The sequence below is a fragment of the Bidens hawaiensis genome, unplaced genomic scaffold, assembly GCF_021521415.1.
Source record: "Bidens hawaiensis isolate Kalapana, Puna unplaced genomic scaffold, B.hawaiensis_p1.1 tig00027567_1, whole genome shotgun sequence".
Lineage (NCBI taxonomy): Eukaryota > Viridiplantae > Streptophyta > Magnoliopsida > Asterales > Asteraceae > Bidens > Bidens hawaiensis.
In genome coordinates this window covers 181614-198976 of record NW_027494468.1, presented here as the reverse complement: position 1 = coordinate 198976, position 17363 = coordinate 181614, and the positions used below count along the sequence as shown (strand labels likewise).

The 17363-nt window shown below is 34.6% G+C and overlaps 2 protein-coding genes across 2 annotated transcripts; both read right to left on the bottom strand.

Annotated features, from left to right (window-relative positions):
- Positions 1 to 208: 208 nt before the first annotated feature.
- LOC143575653 (DNA topoisomerase 3-beta-like) lies at positions 209 to 1398 on the bottom strand. Its single transcript, XM_077059963.1, has 6 exons — positions 1348 to 1398; positions 1193 to 1249; positions 941 to 1044; positions 766 to 859; positions 567 to 666; positions 209 to 478 (listed from the first exon to the last, which is right to left on the bottom strand). Exons 1-6 carry the CDS (start codon positions 1366 to 1368, stop codon positions 225 to 227), a joined length of 630 nt encoding a protein of 209 aa, XP_076916078.1. The 5' UTR covers positions 1369 to 1398; the 3' UTR covers positions 209 to 224.
- Positions 1399 to 4501: 3103 nt separating this feature from the next.
- LOC143575649 (putative UDP-N-acetylglucosamine--peptide N-acetylglucosaminyltransferase SEC) lies at positions 4502 to 12513 on the bottom strand. The gene is made up of 28 exons (XM_077059961.1): positions 12317 to 12513; positions 11580 to 11725; positions 11400 to 11498; positions 11249 to 11299; positions 9681 to 9797; positions 9540 to 9596; positions 9329 to 9448; positions 9136 to 9198; positions 8966 to 9044; positions 8773 to 8882; positions 8640 to 8693; positions 8455 to 8522; positions 8266 to 8368; positions 7971 to 8173; positions 7803 to 7899; positions 7587 to 7658; positions 7409 to 7485; positions 7217 to 7333; positions 7051 to 7135; positions 6796 to 6963; positions 6609 to 6719; positions 6418 to 6504; positions 6195 to 6322; positions 6033 to 6115; positions 5835 to 5940; positions 5207 to 5353; positions 4992 to 5112; positions 4502 to 4908 (listed from the first exon to the last, which is right to left on the bottom strand). Exons 1-28 carry the CDS (start codon positions 12498 to 12500, stop codon positions 4795 to 4797), a joined length of 2967 nt encoding a protein of 988 aa, XP_076916076.1. The 5' UTR covers positions 12501 to 12513; the 3' UTR covers positions 4502 to 4794.
- Between the last annotated feature and the right edge of the window lie 4850 nt (positions 12514 to 17363).

The window sequence follows — 17363 nt, the reverse complement described above, 5'->3', positions numbered from 1 at the left end:
ATAAAAATGTACAACTAATTATAAACAAGTATTAAGCTTTGTTATTAAGATTTTCCCCTGTTAAACCTACTTTTTAAAATTACAAACTTACACAGCAAAGGTGGTCGGGTACGTATCTGCTGTCTTCTTTTAGCTACATAGTTGTAGGCGTAAACGATGAAGTTGATTTCAGCTTTGTTTGAGTTAGAGCATAAACGAACTTTCCACCAAACTAAAAGGATGAGTTAGAGCACATACGAGATAACTCTAGAATCAAGATTTCCATATTTCCCTTGAAAATAAGTCGTTTGAAACCGTGTAAACGCGACTCCAACTTTCAAATCTATTTCTTGGCGTGCATCTACAGCCAACGCCTCATCTTTATTGGGCTGAACAAGATTCTTCATAGCTTGTGTAATATCTTTCTCGGTTACAGAAGAAAACCGTGCACGATGAATTCTTCTACCATCATTGGGTTTAAATCCCGTGCACTCAATAACTGGATTCAAGAAAAATGTAACTTGAGAAAATCAAAACACTTGAATAGACCTACAGAAGCCACATGTGCAGTTATAACAAAAGAATACCTTCAAAGCATATATTTTCTCCTTCACGGTCACAGTCCAACCATAGTACCAAATCTTCACAGCCGCGTGCCTCTCGGTTTAAATGTTGGCGAATATGAGCCTTGTTATAGTTAAAATGAAGGTTTTGGAGAGGTGGTTAAATAAATATAAAGAGAAACAATTGTGTAAAATAACTGAAAAAATTACAAGGAGGTGGGACCTTTGGATTTGATTCTGATTTGACAACTGGAGCTTGAAAAAGACTAAGAGGATCTGTAGCTGCCCAGTCTTGATAAGTTGGTGGAAAATCTACACTAGATGTGCACAAAAAGAAAGAAAGAAATATAAATTTATAATTGAGCACATATGATATGATGGTTTAAAGGAAAGTAAACCTGAAAACATGGCCGATCACTGATGTCACTTTGTATTGCACTCGATATCCTAGAAACGTGCCATCAAATTCGTGAACCTCAGTACTACCCCTTCGTGATGACATCTGTAATAAATCAAAGATTCTAACTCTACTGGTTGTATTGAAATTAGAAGTAGAAGAAAACTCTAGACTAGTGGCAGGCAATGACTAGTAGGAATTAGAATGAAGCAACAGGAGATAGAGATAGAAGAAGAAGAAGAAGAAGGATTACACGACCACCAGAGAGTGCTGTAGCGATTGAAAGAGCGATACTGGGCTTCTCTGCAACCTAATTAAACCCAAATTGGTTAACAGTTAATAATAATAATAATAATTTAAGAGAGAGTTGAAAACCCTAATAATAAGATAAGGAGGATTCTCTCTCACCATCAGTACTTTACTCGCCATTCTTAACCAACCTGCTTCCTTGCCCAGCTCTCAAATCAAATAAACAACGCTCTTCCAGGATACCCGACCCGACAGCCTCAGGTGCGGTTCAGCTCTTCCCAATCTGGACCGGACCACTGGGTCATGAGTACTTGAGACGCTGTTTGGTTCTTTGAATCTATGAGTCAGCAAATCTTTCTTTTACGTGCCTCTTTTACCCCTTAGTTTGTCTCTCCTTGACCCATCACCACATTCTCGTACTCGGCATTTATTGGTGCAAAGGTTGTCAAATAGCCCCTTTTAAAACCGTATAAATTGGTTATTGGTTTGAATTCGTGGTTGGTTTTATTATATTTTGATGTGTCAGTTTTTGTTAGATTATGATTTGTCGTTTACACATTTCTAAATTCATGATATATAGTTTAAAAATTCTAAATCGTACATGAGTTGGCTCGGTTTTGAGCCTTATTCGTAACCAAAACCAAGATTTTCTAGATGAAATCTTGATTAGCCTCTAGCTCACAAGTCTCTGGTTTTTTATGGAGTTGGGAAAGAGTGGGTCATTTTTGCTAAATCATTAATTTGTGATAATAGTGTATCATCTTCTAATTTGGTAGAGGCTTATGAACTTTTTCATTTGACTAAATCATTAAATTGTGTCAAATAGCCCCTTCTACACGTCTTGAGTTCACTAATAAAGTATGCCCGTCTTTCAGATCGTTCAGACATGGTTTCTCGAGTGATGTATGAGAACATGTCATATTGTTAAACCGATATCTCTCTTTTATTTTTCTAAACATCAACAATACCTTCTATATTTCAAAAGGGTCGTTATATTCAAACACCACCCCCATGGTGTGTTAATAATTCTATATGGTTCATATATGGGCTATACGAGTCTTATAGCCCTCACATGACTAACTAATGTATGGATGGCAGTTTTTCCAGTCTATATGGGTCGTATAGCCCCTCCCCTATACAAGCCGTATAGCTTCAAACACCTAACACTTTCCAACACAAACTCTCCAACACAAAATGACAAAATTTTGCACCCATACGGCTTGTATAGCCTCTATACGAGCCGTACATGCGCATATGATGTCCAAATAATCTACGTGATGTGGGAATAACATATGCCTTTCAAAAAGGCTATCATGGTTCATTTTGCAGTTTTGAATGGAACAAACATTAGTATATCTTATTGGACAAGGTCATGGTCGTATCCATCTTTTTCAAATCTTCATGTGTACATGTTGTGCGTTTGTTTCACATAATTCTTAGGAGTTCAAAGAAACTGGAATTTAAATCACACGATATTGCATATTTGGTTCAACAAGAGATGGAATTGAATTCCCAGTATAGAAGGTTGATTAAAACCGATGAAATAGCCCACACCACCCTACCACCCCCCACCCCCACCCCCACCCCCACACCGGAGAAAAGGAAAGAAGGAAAAACATTTTTTTCTTTACTTTTAGCAAAAGTAACAATAATAATAAAAATGAAATTATTGAAGTTTAATTTAGTAAATCTTATTTATTTTAAGACAGTGATATTTTTGTCATTTGTATTTCGTTTTTGCGTCTTTTTTTCCCTATCAAACATAATAAAGCAATGATTCTGTCGTTTAACATTAAATAAATATTTATTACATTGAATTTATAATGATTCCTAAGTTAAAAAATAATCTAAGATATCATTACAAAGGTTGCAACTACAAAAATAAGTAAACCAATCTTTCTTTTTAGTGGGAAGTCTTTAACAGTATCAAATTGCTTAGATTAGCAACTTGGTCTTCATAATTTGTAGTATATTCAGTCTTAGGAAGTTACTTGGCAAAACTTGGCTTACAACAAAAAGTTAACTTAAGCAACAACTTATGTTTTTACTTTCTTATGAAAGGGCTTGCAACCTAACGGGATCAAAGTGTGTTAGAGGGTGTTTGTCCCTAAATGGTTGAGAGTCCTAGACCCATGACAAAACTTAAAAGTATGTTAAGAGGGTGCATGTGTGTTTAAGTGAGTTGTTATAAAGAAAGTAAAGACAATTAGATACTGTTTGATACACATGAAAGACATGATAGGTGATATGGAATTAACCATGGTGAAGGAGTGAAGAACGTGTTTGGTGGTTAATGAAATAGAATTGTTGATTATACAAGAAATCTTATTCCCTCTACACACATCAAAACTATTCAACCGGTACCGAATTTGCTCTTCCCTACCCCATAGTGACCACCACCAACGCCTTCACCACCGCAGAAACCACCATTGCCGCTATCACTTGACGATCAATGTCGCCGTCGTTGCCGCCACCGCCAGCGCCACCTAACCATCACCACCATGTCACTGCCACCACCATCATTGCCATCACCCCTGGCATCGCCACCACCACCATTACTCTTTTTTTTATTTTAGTAAATTTTATTTATTTTAAGGCAATGGTATTTTTGTCATATGTATTTTATTCTTGCGTCTTTTCGTGCCTACCAAACATAATAAAGCAATAATTCTTTCAATTCTTAAAGGTTAACCAAACATGATAATGGAATGGTAATAATCCATTTGATTCCTTTATATAGTGCATTCTCTCGCCTATTTCATTATCCCGTACCAAGCACACCCTTAGTTTAACATTAAAACCATGTTCATCATTAGCTTGTTACCGTCAGCAAATGCGGATCCTTCGGTGCTAATGTTGATAAATTGCCAATAGCAGCAACTTGTCAGCATTTCATTATGCATCCACCTATCAACACCAAGTCCTTTATTGGTATGTTAATGTTATGATCATAAACTTTCACTCCTTCAGATTGAGAATTGCTATCAGTAACAACCTTTGATTATCATCAGTAAATCCTTCAACCTTATCAATCACCTGTTAACAACAGTTGGCAACTTCATTTTGATTTTGCATCAATCAATTTTAGAAACCCTTCAGTGACACTTGTACAACTTGTAACATTTTGATGTGTTACGAAAATCGCCATTTGTATTCGAGGAACGTGCGTTACCTCTCCAATGCTTTTCCCTTAATTTGTGTATGCATCAAACAACAGCTTCTCTTTTAGATAATGTTTCACCAAACCAGAATACTATCGTTTTGATATAAAGAACACAGATACACTCAGTTTTGCCTCGACACAAGCAATAACCCTTTAATAAGTAGATGTGGTGATGACAGTCAACACATTGGTAGGCACCGAAAACAACCAAAACATTATAAAGCTTGATGCAAAAGGCAAGACATATACGGGCTTCACTTCCACCAACAATCAGAACAGGTACTTTGATTAAGATACGAGTTAACCATCTCATATAACTCCTTGCATACGTACACAACAAACCAACTTTTAAATACTAGGTGTCCACGTCGTCCTAAAAAACCACAATATAACAATGATATACATTATCTTCTTACTCACAACACACCCTCCTTCACCTACCATTAATGATCATAAGGATACTCTGAGTCATTCTCAAACACTTTAAAGTGCTGTGGTTGTTGCCCCGAACAGTGCAGATTCCACATCTTGAAGTATGACCTTTCAAGATTCTTCACCTGCAAATTCACATCCACATCAACAAATATTTCACCAAAAACATGTATAACATATTCCACTATCAAGAACCAAAATAGCTTACCCAGCGGGACGTGTCAAACAGAGGGCAACTAAGGCGCGTTAGTTTAAGTTTGTTGGTCAACTCTTGAAGCTTTGACCGGTTTAAAGCTAAATACACCGCCCTATCTTCATATTCCTTCATGCTTCATATACAAAAAGGACAAAGGTCAATTAAAACGAAAACCTAAAAATCATAATTACAACTTCTATATTTTGTTAAGAAATTGAGCCATTAACCTGTTGACAATCATATCCTCACCGACTCCAGTGGCTAAGCAGAGTGAACCCGCAACTCGAGTTGCCATTTTCTCGAGGGGGAGAGTCACCATTGGCAGACCAGCCCAAAGGACATCAGTGCCCGTTGTATGCGCGTTGCATAAAGGTCTACTCAAAACAGCATAATAAGTTAGCTAGTGGTGGGTGGTTCTGGCCCATTTGGATCTGTTCTAAGTTAGCTAGTTTCATAAGATTTTGACTTATTGTTCAATTTGTACCCAAACAAACCCATTTAACTAAAAAAAGCTACCAAATCAACCCATTTATTGAAGAATGGGTCATGATTAGTTGACAGGTTGACCGGCTAAGTGCTAACCTGTTTATGACCCATTTAAACCATTTTTAACGACATGGTTAACATGTTTACTGCTTTATTATTACCCGCCAACCCGTTTTGATAAACGGGTTAACCAGATTGTGTTCGGGTTACACGATTTTAAGTGTGTGCAGGTTGGGGTTGATGTTTTTGACACTTCAAAATATAAATTGGCTGTGCTCAGGTTAAAAAAACTCAACCCGCCAACCCGACACGATTGACACCCGTCTCACGATTCCCATGTATATATTAAAAAATAAATAAATGACATACGTGTCAAGGCATAGATCTGCTAAAGAACTGCGTCTGATGTGTTCATTTTTCATAGCAACATCAGTGAAAATAATTTGGTCCGGTTGCACTCCCTGCGCGGCAGCATCTGCGGTAGCGAACATAAAATTATAACACAATTACAATTTCATACACATGCATATAATAGAATATGAAAATCAAAAATTAAAAAACGCATACAGGCACGAAGTCTCATTTCACCAGCAGCTGGGAATCTCAAAAGCCAAAGTGCACTATTCGGAACACGCTTTAAAATATTGCACCTGAAACATCAACTTAAGTGCTCAAAAACTTGTGATATGCAATTGTCAAACTTCAGTAATTCACAAACTGATATCATACCAAGTCATAAAGATTTCGGGATCCATCTTGTAAAGCTGATTAAAGCAACCAAATATAAATTTGTTCTCGGGCAATCCATAAGCTGACCGCTTTGGTTGACAGTTTGGATCCAGCACATCAAGATTTTTCTGAAACCAACCACAATAACATAATTAGTGAGTATTTTATAAAATGAAGAAATCTATATGAACATTTTGAATAATTTTGGTACTCAAATAGCTACCTGTTTGTAGTCGTTTACAAAGTAACAATGAGGAAGATGCACAAGCTTCTCAGAATAAATATGAGCAAACCTAGTTGGAGATACAAACTGCAACATAGGATTTATATTTCAGTTAAAAATAAGGTACACAAAATTATAATAATAATAATAATAATAATAATAACAACAACAATATAGAAAAAGTCTCTTACTTCATCTGTGACCAGATACTGTATGTAGCTAGCGCCAGTTGTACCCGGGAATCCCATATATGAGACCTGAATGGGAGCAGGCTGCAGAGCAAATATTTCATTTCTAGCTCCCTGAAATGACATTATGAAAAATGTAAGATAGATGAAAACTGGAAACTGATGACATGGCGGTTAAGTTAAAGCATACCTTGGTATAACCATTGAGGTTGATAAGTATTTGTATTTGATCTTCGTTAATCAGTTTGGCAATCATATCAGAAGTCATTGCTGACAAGTCCTTAAAGTGTTCTGCTTCAGACTGAATACGGAGCCTCCATTCACTCCCATCATTTGGACTCAAAGCATAGCAGAATACCTAAATTTCAAACATGTTTTTATCTCAACCCAGAATTTAAATCTAAAATCATAAAAAAATAAACTTTAGAATAGTGGAGTAGTGAACCTCAACGTTTTCTCTATTATGCATGCCAAATACTGATCCCATCAAATGTGACAGTGGATGGTTTCCAAAATCACTGCTGACATATCTACACAGGCAGCAACACGTATTTCAGTAAGCCATCTCTTAATTTAGATCCAAAGGAACTAAATCCTATATAGATACATACCCAATTTTCAGCCGATTATTACCCCCTGTAGTTTTTATCTTCAATGGAAGAGGATGGTTGAAAGCAGGAAGAGAAAAACGGCTTGCAATGACAGAACAGTGTGACGCATACTTGTGACTACAAAAAGAAAACAAATCAGAAACTTAGTCATTCATAATTCCAAGTTACAACTAATGTAAACTACACACATACCTGATTTCAAGCGCAAGCATTGGATCAAGCGGATATGCAATTGCATGGAAAGGTTGGACACTTGGAATAACAGACATCTGGGTAGAAATAATGAGCTCATTAAGGGTTAGAGCTATGCTACAAGTGTACACAAACGGGTTACTGAAAATAAGTAATTTCAAGATGACACGGTTAAAACCTTGATCTGTCTTCGAAGTATGCTTTCCACTTCAATAAACATTCTTTTCCTGTCATCCCAGTCACATACACACTAGGAAAAGAGAAAACAAAAAGGACCAAGTCTCAGCAATGTCCAATTAGCAAGTAGTATATGAACAAACACAGTAAAAACATTCTCCAAAAAAAAGACAAAGAAAAAGACTCGATGATCCGAAAAACTGTTAAAACCTAATACCTGTAACGTATGCAGCAGATTACAAGTTGCTTCGGGGAAGTCAGGGCGTATGGCCAATGCTTGCCTGTAGCTTTTAATAGCTGCTTCCACATGTCCGCTACAAAACAAAAATTTTAATGTTAAAATTTGTTCCAAAATGACAAGAAACAAGTATGAACCTAAAAGTACCTGTCTTTATAAGCTGAAGCCAAGTTTGCATGAGCTTCAGCCATATTTGGGCGTATAACAATAGCATGTGAGTAGTCTTGAATTGCTTCATTAACTCTTCCAATCTCCTTGTAAGTGTTTCCACGATTAACAAGACCGTCAGCTGCCAGTGGATCGATCCTAAGAACCTCATTGTAGCAAGATATAGCATCCGCATAATTACCCTGTTTGTTATATCACATATTTGTAAGTTATTTAGACCATAAAAAATAATCTTACAAATTTTAACCAAAATCCTAATGGAAAAATCTGTTACCTGTTGTTTGTAGATTATTGCAAGATTGTTAAAAGGGGCAGACAATCCTGTGGTTACAGTTAAAGTTGCCTTGTAGCATTGTGCAGCAGCCGTCATCATATTCCTAAGAATCAAAAACTTCTCCTTAGAAACATTTAACATATATATTATAATATGATATCATAAATCAGCCTGTATGTTAAAACATACCATTCCATGTATATGTTTCCAAGATTAGTGAGAGCTTGAGGATGGCTAGGTTGCAAAGAAAGACATTGCTAAATTGCAAAAAGTTAAATACAGTCAGCTCTAAGTCAATGAACAGCTTCACAGAAAAATAATAGTATTATATCAATGGAAAATGATAAAAATAAGTTGATATCAATATAACATACACGGTAGCAATGAATGGCTTCTTCAACTTTTCCAGCATCCTTAAGTGCATTTCCCTGTAAACATAATATATTAAGAAACATACATACGCAAACAAAACCAAAATTAATAACTATAGACGAGAAACAAACACACCAAATTATTATATGCTTCCAAAAATCCAGTATCACGGGCAATAGCCTGCCTATAATGGCTGATTGCCATCTCCAAGTTACCTTGCTCATAATATATGCTAGCTAAATTACCTGAAAGATACCAAAGTACAACAGAGAATGAATTTTTATTCATGTAGAACATAAAAATTATAATGATATAATTTATTACTCACCAAAAGCCATGGCATAATCGGGTTTAGACTGAAGAGCATGCTGATAACATACAATAGCTTCTGGAGCCATTCCCAAAGCCTAAAAATGCAAAATAAACCTACTTAATTATAACTTCTCTTAACGTTTATATCAGCCAAAAAATGCTAGAAAAAATCAACAAAAGCTTCACCTTGTAAACATTTCCCAGGTTCAAATAGGCATCAGAAAAAGTCGGTTTAAGCTTGACCGCCTCCTGCAATGTGAAGGCCCGCATCCATGAGTAAATTAGTCCAAAGAGTACACGATATACATTTGACATAATGATCAGCTTAAGAAGAAGAACCATTAGAACTTAGAAGCAACAGAGCATTGAGCATATATACCTTGTAATACTGGAGTGCCCTATTGAGATCACCAGACTCCATGAAAAGGCCAGCAAGATTAGACCAAGCAATGGCAAAAGTTGGTTGAATTCGAAGGGCCTCCACATAGCAATTGTATGCCTGTTAAGCACAGTTAACATATTACAAAAAATGACATCTTTCAGCCAGCCATATTAAACACAATTACAACATGCTGGTCAAATTTTCTTACTTGTTGAACTAATCCTTGAGCTTTCATCAAGTTCCCAAGGTTGCTATGAGCATCAACCTATAGAAACAGACAAAATAACTATATTTGTTAAGAAGAATTACACAATAAATCAAAAATATAGATTGGTTTTAAATTTCTGACCAATCTAGGGTTCAATGAAAGAGCTTGACGACAGCATTGAGTAGCTTCAGTTAACCTTCCTTTCCGCATATAAGCACTTCCTAAGTTTGACCATGCATCCGCAAAATTGGGACGAAGCTGCGTTGATCATACTTGCAGAAATAAGCATTAAGCAAAAAAAGAAAGCTAACATATTTTACCATAATATAATGCTGTAATATAAGGTTTTTTCCCCTATCGCTGTGTTCCCGAGTTCATTTATTGATGGAAAAGAAATGAAATGGAAGGAAAGAAAAAGATTGTTGTGTTCTAGAGGTTTTGTTAAAGAAAGAAAAGAAATGAAATTGGAGAAAATTGTGTTCCTGACTTCATTAAACGTAAGAAAACAAAGCAGATAGAAGGAAAATAAGGAGAAATAAAGAGTAAGGGGGTGTTTGGGATTCCTTATTTTAGCTCCTTATAGCTTATAACTTATGGGTTATAAGTTATAAGGTGTTTGGGAAAGTTAGGTTTTGTGAGTGTATAAGGTATAAGTTACAACTTTGTAACTTATACATTATGCCTTAAAAAAGGTATAAGGAGGTAAAATAAGGAATCCCAAACACCCCCCCCCCCCCCTAAGTTGGATGGAAATGTTTTCTTTCCAATTTGGAAATAAATGGAAAGAAAGAAAGGAAAGGGAAAAGGGGAAAGAAAATTAAAAGAAAAAATTTCCTTTCTTTTCTTCTCTTACTAAATTGAACTTGGGAACAGACCATATATGTTTGCAAAAACTATATCATTGTTTATATATATAATCCGTTGAGAAAGGGAGCATCAAGCCGTCTGATTACAGTTGGGGCCCATCTCTAAAACAATACTAACGTTGTACGATTTACAATTTGCAAAATATAAATTAAATATTCATCATTCTTATCTCTTTCAATTCAAAGTTATCTTCTATTCTTATTTTAAAATTCTAACTTACCATCTTCAAGTTTTTTACTTGGTAGTCAGTTCATTCAGTCCAGCTGTCTAAGCGTCTAGCCGACTTTTACTATATTTTTCTAACTGGTTCAAGATTCAAGGCTTCAAGCTTTCTAACCGTTGTGTTCTTCTTCTGTATTTTTTAGCCATCGGCTTATGTTATTATTTAACCATCAGTTTAGTATACTATATTCAGATGCATTAATTTTAATAGTTAATGTTTTGATCAGATGTTGAGTTAAGTGATGTTGAGAGAGATAAAACCGTGCCCGGTTATGATGATTATTGATTAGAAACTATCATTCATGTTTTTTTAAGAATGTTTAAGTGAGTTCCAACTTCTAACTATGTTTTTATGTTTAAACTATGTATCAAGTGTGTTATAATTAAGCTTTATATTTCCCTAACTTTTATTATCCTATGTTCTCCTCTCGCGAGGGTCAGTCCTTGGTTTTAAAATTGATGCCTGATGTGCGAGGCGGTTACTGGTAGATCCCTTGGCCTATTAATTGTCATAATAACTAACATATCCCTATACGGATATACCTTTCGAATTTATCATGTTATAACTTGTTTCAAAATCTACTAAGTTCAGTACAAATATAACTAGAATGTCAACATACCTCGATTGCAACTAAATAAAATCGGATAGCAACATCAATATTCCCCTTTTCCTGTACACATAAATAATGCATTTAACACTTTACACAACGCTCGAGGATGGATAAATAAAAGATGCACCAAAATTTCATAAACAAAGTTTTGAGTTTTCACCTTCCATGCATTTGCCATATTCCCATAACACTCTGCAAAATTTCTATCAATGAGAAGGGCTTCTTCATTCTTTGCAATGCACATATCAAAGTCATGTAGCTACAACAACAGTAAGCAAAACTTTTGTGAGAACCATGCGTTAAACTAGAAAGCTGCATGCATAACTCATGTGTAACCAACCTGATAATATATTGCCCCCAAAAGAAGAAGATTATCTGTTCGCGTAGGGTTTCTGTCATATACAATCTTGCTATGATCTAATGCCTGTCTAAAGTCCCCAGATTTGTACTTGTGATGAGCAAGGGACATGAGCGTATCTTCATCAGCTGTAACATGTAAACATTATCTTCAGCTTCAAAGCCATATACACAAAAGAAAAGCCTAATGCTTTGCCCACAGTAATCTAATTATCTTCAGGTAATCACATTGCCCAAAATTTGGTCAAATTGTGTTCCAAACTTATTAAAGGTATAAGGACAAACAGAATTGAACCAACTTGTGATCCACTAGAAACAAAACAAAGCCACAATTGAATAATTGATCAGCTCAGACACAAAACAATAACCGGATATTCCCCCTACTAATTCCTGAGTTACAAAAGCCTAAATCAAACTTCCAGTCAAGCCAAACATTATATTCAGCGGCTCTAATACGTAAGCATTATCTTCAGCTTTCAAGCTAATAATATGCAAATTGATCAGCATCTTAAGTAATCACATTTGGTCAACAACCAACAAAATGTGTTTCAAACATATAAAAACAAAAGGCACAATTAATCATCTAGGGCATGCAGCAAATTCCAGTACTCTAATTCAACTTTGAAAACCCTAATTTGAAACTACTTACACATAAACCCTAGGTATTAATCAATCATCATACGATCTATCTACACCGTAAAATTGAAACTGAAATCAAACCTTCACGAATGTCAGCTCCTCCTTGAGACAATTTGAGAGTAACGCTAGCAGCCGCCGACGAAGGATCGAATTCGGTGGACAATACATGATGATGATCGCCATTATTATTATTATTATAGGAAACCCTAGCAGCTTGCTGTTGGTGGTGCTGAAGTTGCCTTAGATCGGGCTGTAACGACAGCATAATTAACCGGCTACCTGATAGATCCGGTTGAATTGAATTTGTTTGATTTCAAATCATGGAACGCGAGGGTGATGATTGCAACGACTCCTCATATAATAAAATCACAGGAGGATTATTAATGAATAAGCAAAAATGATGATGATTTTTATTTTATTTTATTTTATTTTCTCTCTCTTCTCGATTTCTGGGGATCTTTGCGTACAAGAGAGAAAGTATTTTGTCTCTAAATTATTATAATAACAATATTATTAATATTATGATTTATGAAATCTTTCCGACCCACCGCGTTTTAATGCTGTTCAAATACATCTCACTCAGAAGTCAACCACCGGAGCATTCTTCTTCTTGTGTGAAATAACACATTATTAAGGTGGTCTCAAATTCGAATCTAATTTTAACCTATTTCTACTATATTGGGTGTTTAGGTAGCATGTTTTTTTCCAAAATTAGAATATGAAAGATTTGGGCTATCCTGTATTGTTTGTGATCACAGACGTATCACGTATGGGATCGTCTTTTGTCATTGGGTTTCCCCGATAGTCGAGCTTTTATCTGTTGGTTGTTTCGGAAAAAAAGTAAATGAATTCGAATGTTTGGTAAACTATCCGTGACTGTTCTATAGGAAGTTTGTTAATGGCCGTCCGTTTAATAAAGTAACGAAAATGAACAAAGAAATTTGTTTGATTTACTAAATGAGTGAACACAAACAAAAACTATGTTCGTTCAATTGTGTTTGTGAACATTTGATAACGTGTTCATTTAGATCAGTTTGTATTTGTTTACTTCCGTTCATTAAAGGTTTAAATATTTTTTGTGGCTAATCTAATTTTTATCATATAGATTTATTAAAAGCAAAAGTATATATAGTAGTATTTATTGATTAACATTCACATTTAGATATTTACATGTAAAAACTAAATATGAATATGGATGTTAAAAAAATCAACAGAATTGTTGGCGAATTGAATGGTCAAATCAAATAAAACATTGTTTGTACTTGTTCGTTTGTGTTCGTAAACAGTTCGCGAACAAGTTCGGTTTCTTAATGAACAAACATGAGCAAAAAATTTATTCGATTTACTTGTTCATGAAACATTTGTTTGTCAGCTAAAAGCTTAACGAATGAACATGAACAAACTCTTGTTCAGTTTGATTTGGTTCGTTTACAACCTTAATTATTTATCTAAACTCCAATGTTGTTGATTAAAATTACATGTATTTATGTGTTTAAATCATGCAAATAGTCAAGTTGTAATGGCAAACCTTGAGTTTGTAATCTAATGGTATCAAGGTGTTTGTTAAGTTGGAGTCTCTTCCAGATTGTAATGGTTCAAGTCCTATAGTGGACAAAATTTTTGTAGAGTACAAATTTGTCGTTCAAGAGAAATTTAAGTTAGAGGATTAAAATAAATATGATACCTCTATGGCAAAAAATAAAATAAAAATGGATAAGGTCGGAAACGGTTTCGAGCAAGATAAGTGCGGGCAAAAACGTCTTCCTAAAATATGTTAAATTAATTCAGGTTAAAATATATTTTGAACAAATTGACTTGGGTAGTGATAAGTCGTTTTAGGAAGCTGACTTGTTTAAGTGTGTGTTTAGGATCATGTTTGACATGTGCATTTGATCGGTCTTGGCATCTAGTTAAACATAGAATAAGCTTTGTTGCTTATCAACAAATTAATACGCTCGTAAGTGCATTGATAATGGTGCAATTCACCTAAAGGATTCATCATAGTGGTCTTCCATCCGTTAGTTTGCGAATCACTAACTTTCAAGGCATCAGTGGTCTTCCATCCGTTAGTTTGCGAATCACTAACTTTCAAGGCGTCAGGTAGGTTAAAAATATATCTTCCTTTACCAATTTTATAATCATGTTCTATATTTTTTCTCACTTAGGCCTTGTTCTTATTTTCGATACTGGACTTCTATTAGGCATCTCTGCTTTGGATTTCCTATACACAATTTAGGCTCTCATGGACTTAAGAACGCTCATTGATCACATTTAAGAAAGAGGCGCTCGTCGTGCTCCTCCATCATCACCAATCCTTGTTGGGGTTGTTAATTTCATATTAGATTACACAATTAAGCATTTGATTGCTTTTATTCTTGTACTTATCGATTTCTTGAATTGATATGTACAAGTTTGCAGGGGCGTAGCTTAAGTTGGGGCTAGGGTGGCCCCGGCCCCCTCCGTTCTTTCGTCCGTTAATGTAAAGTTATCATTTTTCGGCCGAAATTTTTTACACATGGTGTAAATTTACCCGTTTTCAACTGAAATTTTGAGCCCGCCCCCTGGTTTTTTGCTCGATAGTGTAAATTTATCCACTTTTGCCCGAAAATTTTTATACATAATGTTAATTTACCCGTTTTCGATCGAATTTTGAGCGCGGCCTCCTTTTTTTCGCTCAGCATTGTAAATTTATCATTTTTCAGCCGAAAATTTTTATACATGGTATAAATTCACCCGTTTCCGACTGAAATTTGAGCCCGCCCCCTGTAGTCTATGAATTTTTTTATACATATTGAGTGCGGCCCCCTTAACATGTATGTCCAAGCTTCGCTACTGCAAGTTTAGAATTTTCGTTTTATTTCAAGTTTGCAATTTTGCATTTACAGTTGGTTTTCAAAAATCCATTTGAATAATAAAACCTTGTTGGTAATACTTGTGTCAAAAAAACCAGTTTGTAACTTTCTGTCTATACTAAAATTATAAAACCTTGATGGTAATACTTGTGCCAAAAATCCATTTTATATTTCTTTTAAATAGAATTTAGAATATGTTTATGAGTTAAACCTTGAACTTTTTTAAATGTTATATAAATGAAATAAAAGTTAATGATTTGGAATTATGTTTGTATTATACCCGGATAGTTCGGAACTCGCTAAAGTAAACTTTTAAATGCCGGAGTTTTGTAAAGAAAATGAACGATCGATAACTTGAACTATCGAGAATATTGTATAGATACTAAAAGAATGGTACGATCACATCGGAACAACAAAACGTGTCAATTAACGAACATAGTAAATATACATGAGAAGAAACTTGAAATATATATTTATATTTATACATACATGATACATTTATAAATAAAACCGAAAATTTAAAAAGGGTTGGATTTTTGGGTATGAGAAGTAACGAATGTTTCAGGACTTACAACTTTTAGAAATTTTGTCCCGAAATAAAAATAAAAATCAATATTTTAAAAGAGAACAACTAATATACGGAGTTGTTAGAAATTTTAACATATTATACATACATGATCAAAATAAGATAACACCGACTTTTGGATGACCTGAAAGAACGCCACAAATAGAAAATATGACAATGAAACTTATATATAGGATGTACCAGCGGCGTATCCACCATGCCCTTATCATATTGTATTTATCCCGTTCCCCAAAATCATTTCAAGTTCCGAGTTATTTCACACAACCGGACTTATTATATTTTTTATGCAGGACCTTGATAATTACGTGTAGACCCATAATTATCTCTATCGTCGGATGGTCCACATAACTCGCCCTATTGTGTGGTTTTAAGACATAAACATTAGATAAATAAAATTCTCATATAAGACGTTGAAATAAAAAAAATAATGAATTAAAGGGGTAAAAACATTACAAGACACATTGGTAGACTCTTCATGCCTAGGACAACGCAAAACACTAAGTTAAGTAAATAAAATCATCGTGTCTAAACCAAGTAAACGATGTTGAAAACGAAATAAACGAGGTAATGAATATAATGAACAAAAACATCAAAATTATGAACATTGCATCACGTAATTGAAATAATGGGGTATGTAAACATAGCATTTAACCAACGTAATATGAATATGTAATTCGATAGCGCATTTGGTTCGAGAATAGATTAGATAAACGAAACTTTTAATTGTCAAAATATCAAAATGTTTAACAAATGAAAATCTCCGAATGAATTGCAACGCAATTAACGGTAACATTAAGATGAAATAAAGTGACAATTACAAAATATAAATTAATAATTTGAAATAAAACGGATAAACGAAATTCTATTATCACAATATTAAAATCCATTCAGTTTGTGAATGAAAAGTTCCAATAGTAACCTTGAGTTTATCAAAGTAAGTAGTTGAAACCTCGAAATTAAAATAAGTCATTGGTTTGGGATTAAAAATAACGAATTAATTCAAATAAAAACATTGAGTGGAAAGAGAACAAAAATTACCAAAGCAATTCGTGTGAAAAATAAAAATAACATAAACTTAGCATGTACATGCGACACAGTTCCGGTTCAAAGTAAACGAATTTATTTAAAGAGAGTCGGTCATAGATATTCAAATGTAGAAATTAAATGAAAATACGGTTTCTATTAGGTAGCTATGTACACATACATGTTCATAGTCCCAATTTCCACTTAGCGGTTACGTTTATGAAAAAATGGTCATAGACCACGGGATTTGAAATAACAAGCGTAAACTGATTTAATAAAGTGAATAAGAATGATGTATGAATTTACGTTTCGTAAAATACAAACGAATATAGATAAAAGATCAATGAACAATCGAAATAAACTACGTAACAATATTTTAAAGAAGTGGATAATATTCACTTTGGGTAAGTCCGAAAAATGCGTGAAGGAGAAATTAAAGAAAAGAAAATGCAGCTTGCGACGTTTGTCTTCTGAAGTGTCAGTGGTATGAAAGTTGACGTGGGAGGTGGTGCCATGATATCTTAGCCGAAATTCATTGGCGTTAACGAAGGGAAAAGAAAGGAAGGGATAATCTTAATTTACTAAAATCGGTTGTAAATCGTGATTCTTTTATATTTCATGGTGAAATAAGATTTGTTCTATTTTATTTAGGAAAAGTTTTTTTAGC

Bases quoted from the DNA above. Each gene is read 5' to 3' on its own strand.
- LOC143575649 (XM_077059961.1), bottom strand. From the start codon at position 12,500: ATGCTGTCGTTACAGCCCGATCTAAGGCAACTTCAGCACCACCAACAG. The intron at 9,597-9,680 runs GTCAGAAATTTA...CTGTTTCTATAG, and splicing joins TTTCATTGAACCCTAGATTG to GTTGATGCTCATAGCAACCT. The intron at 9,199-9,328 runs GTATATATGCTC...TTCACATTGCAG, and splicing joins GGGCACTCCAGTATTACAAG to GAGGCGGTCAAGCTTAAACC.
- LOC143575653 (XM_077059963.1), bottom strand. From the start codon at position 1,368: ATGGCGAGTAAAGTACTGATG. The intron at 1,045-1,192 runs GTAATCCTTCTT...GATTTATTACAG, and splicing joins CAGCACTCTCTGGTGGTCGT to ATGTCATCACGAAGGGGTAG. The intron at 667-765 runs GTCCCACCTCCT...AACTATAACAAG, and splicing joins AATCAGAATCAAATCCAAAG to GCTCATATTCGCCAACATTT.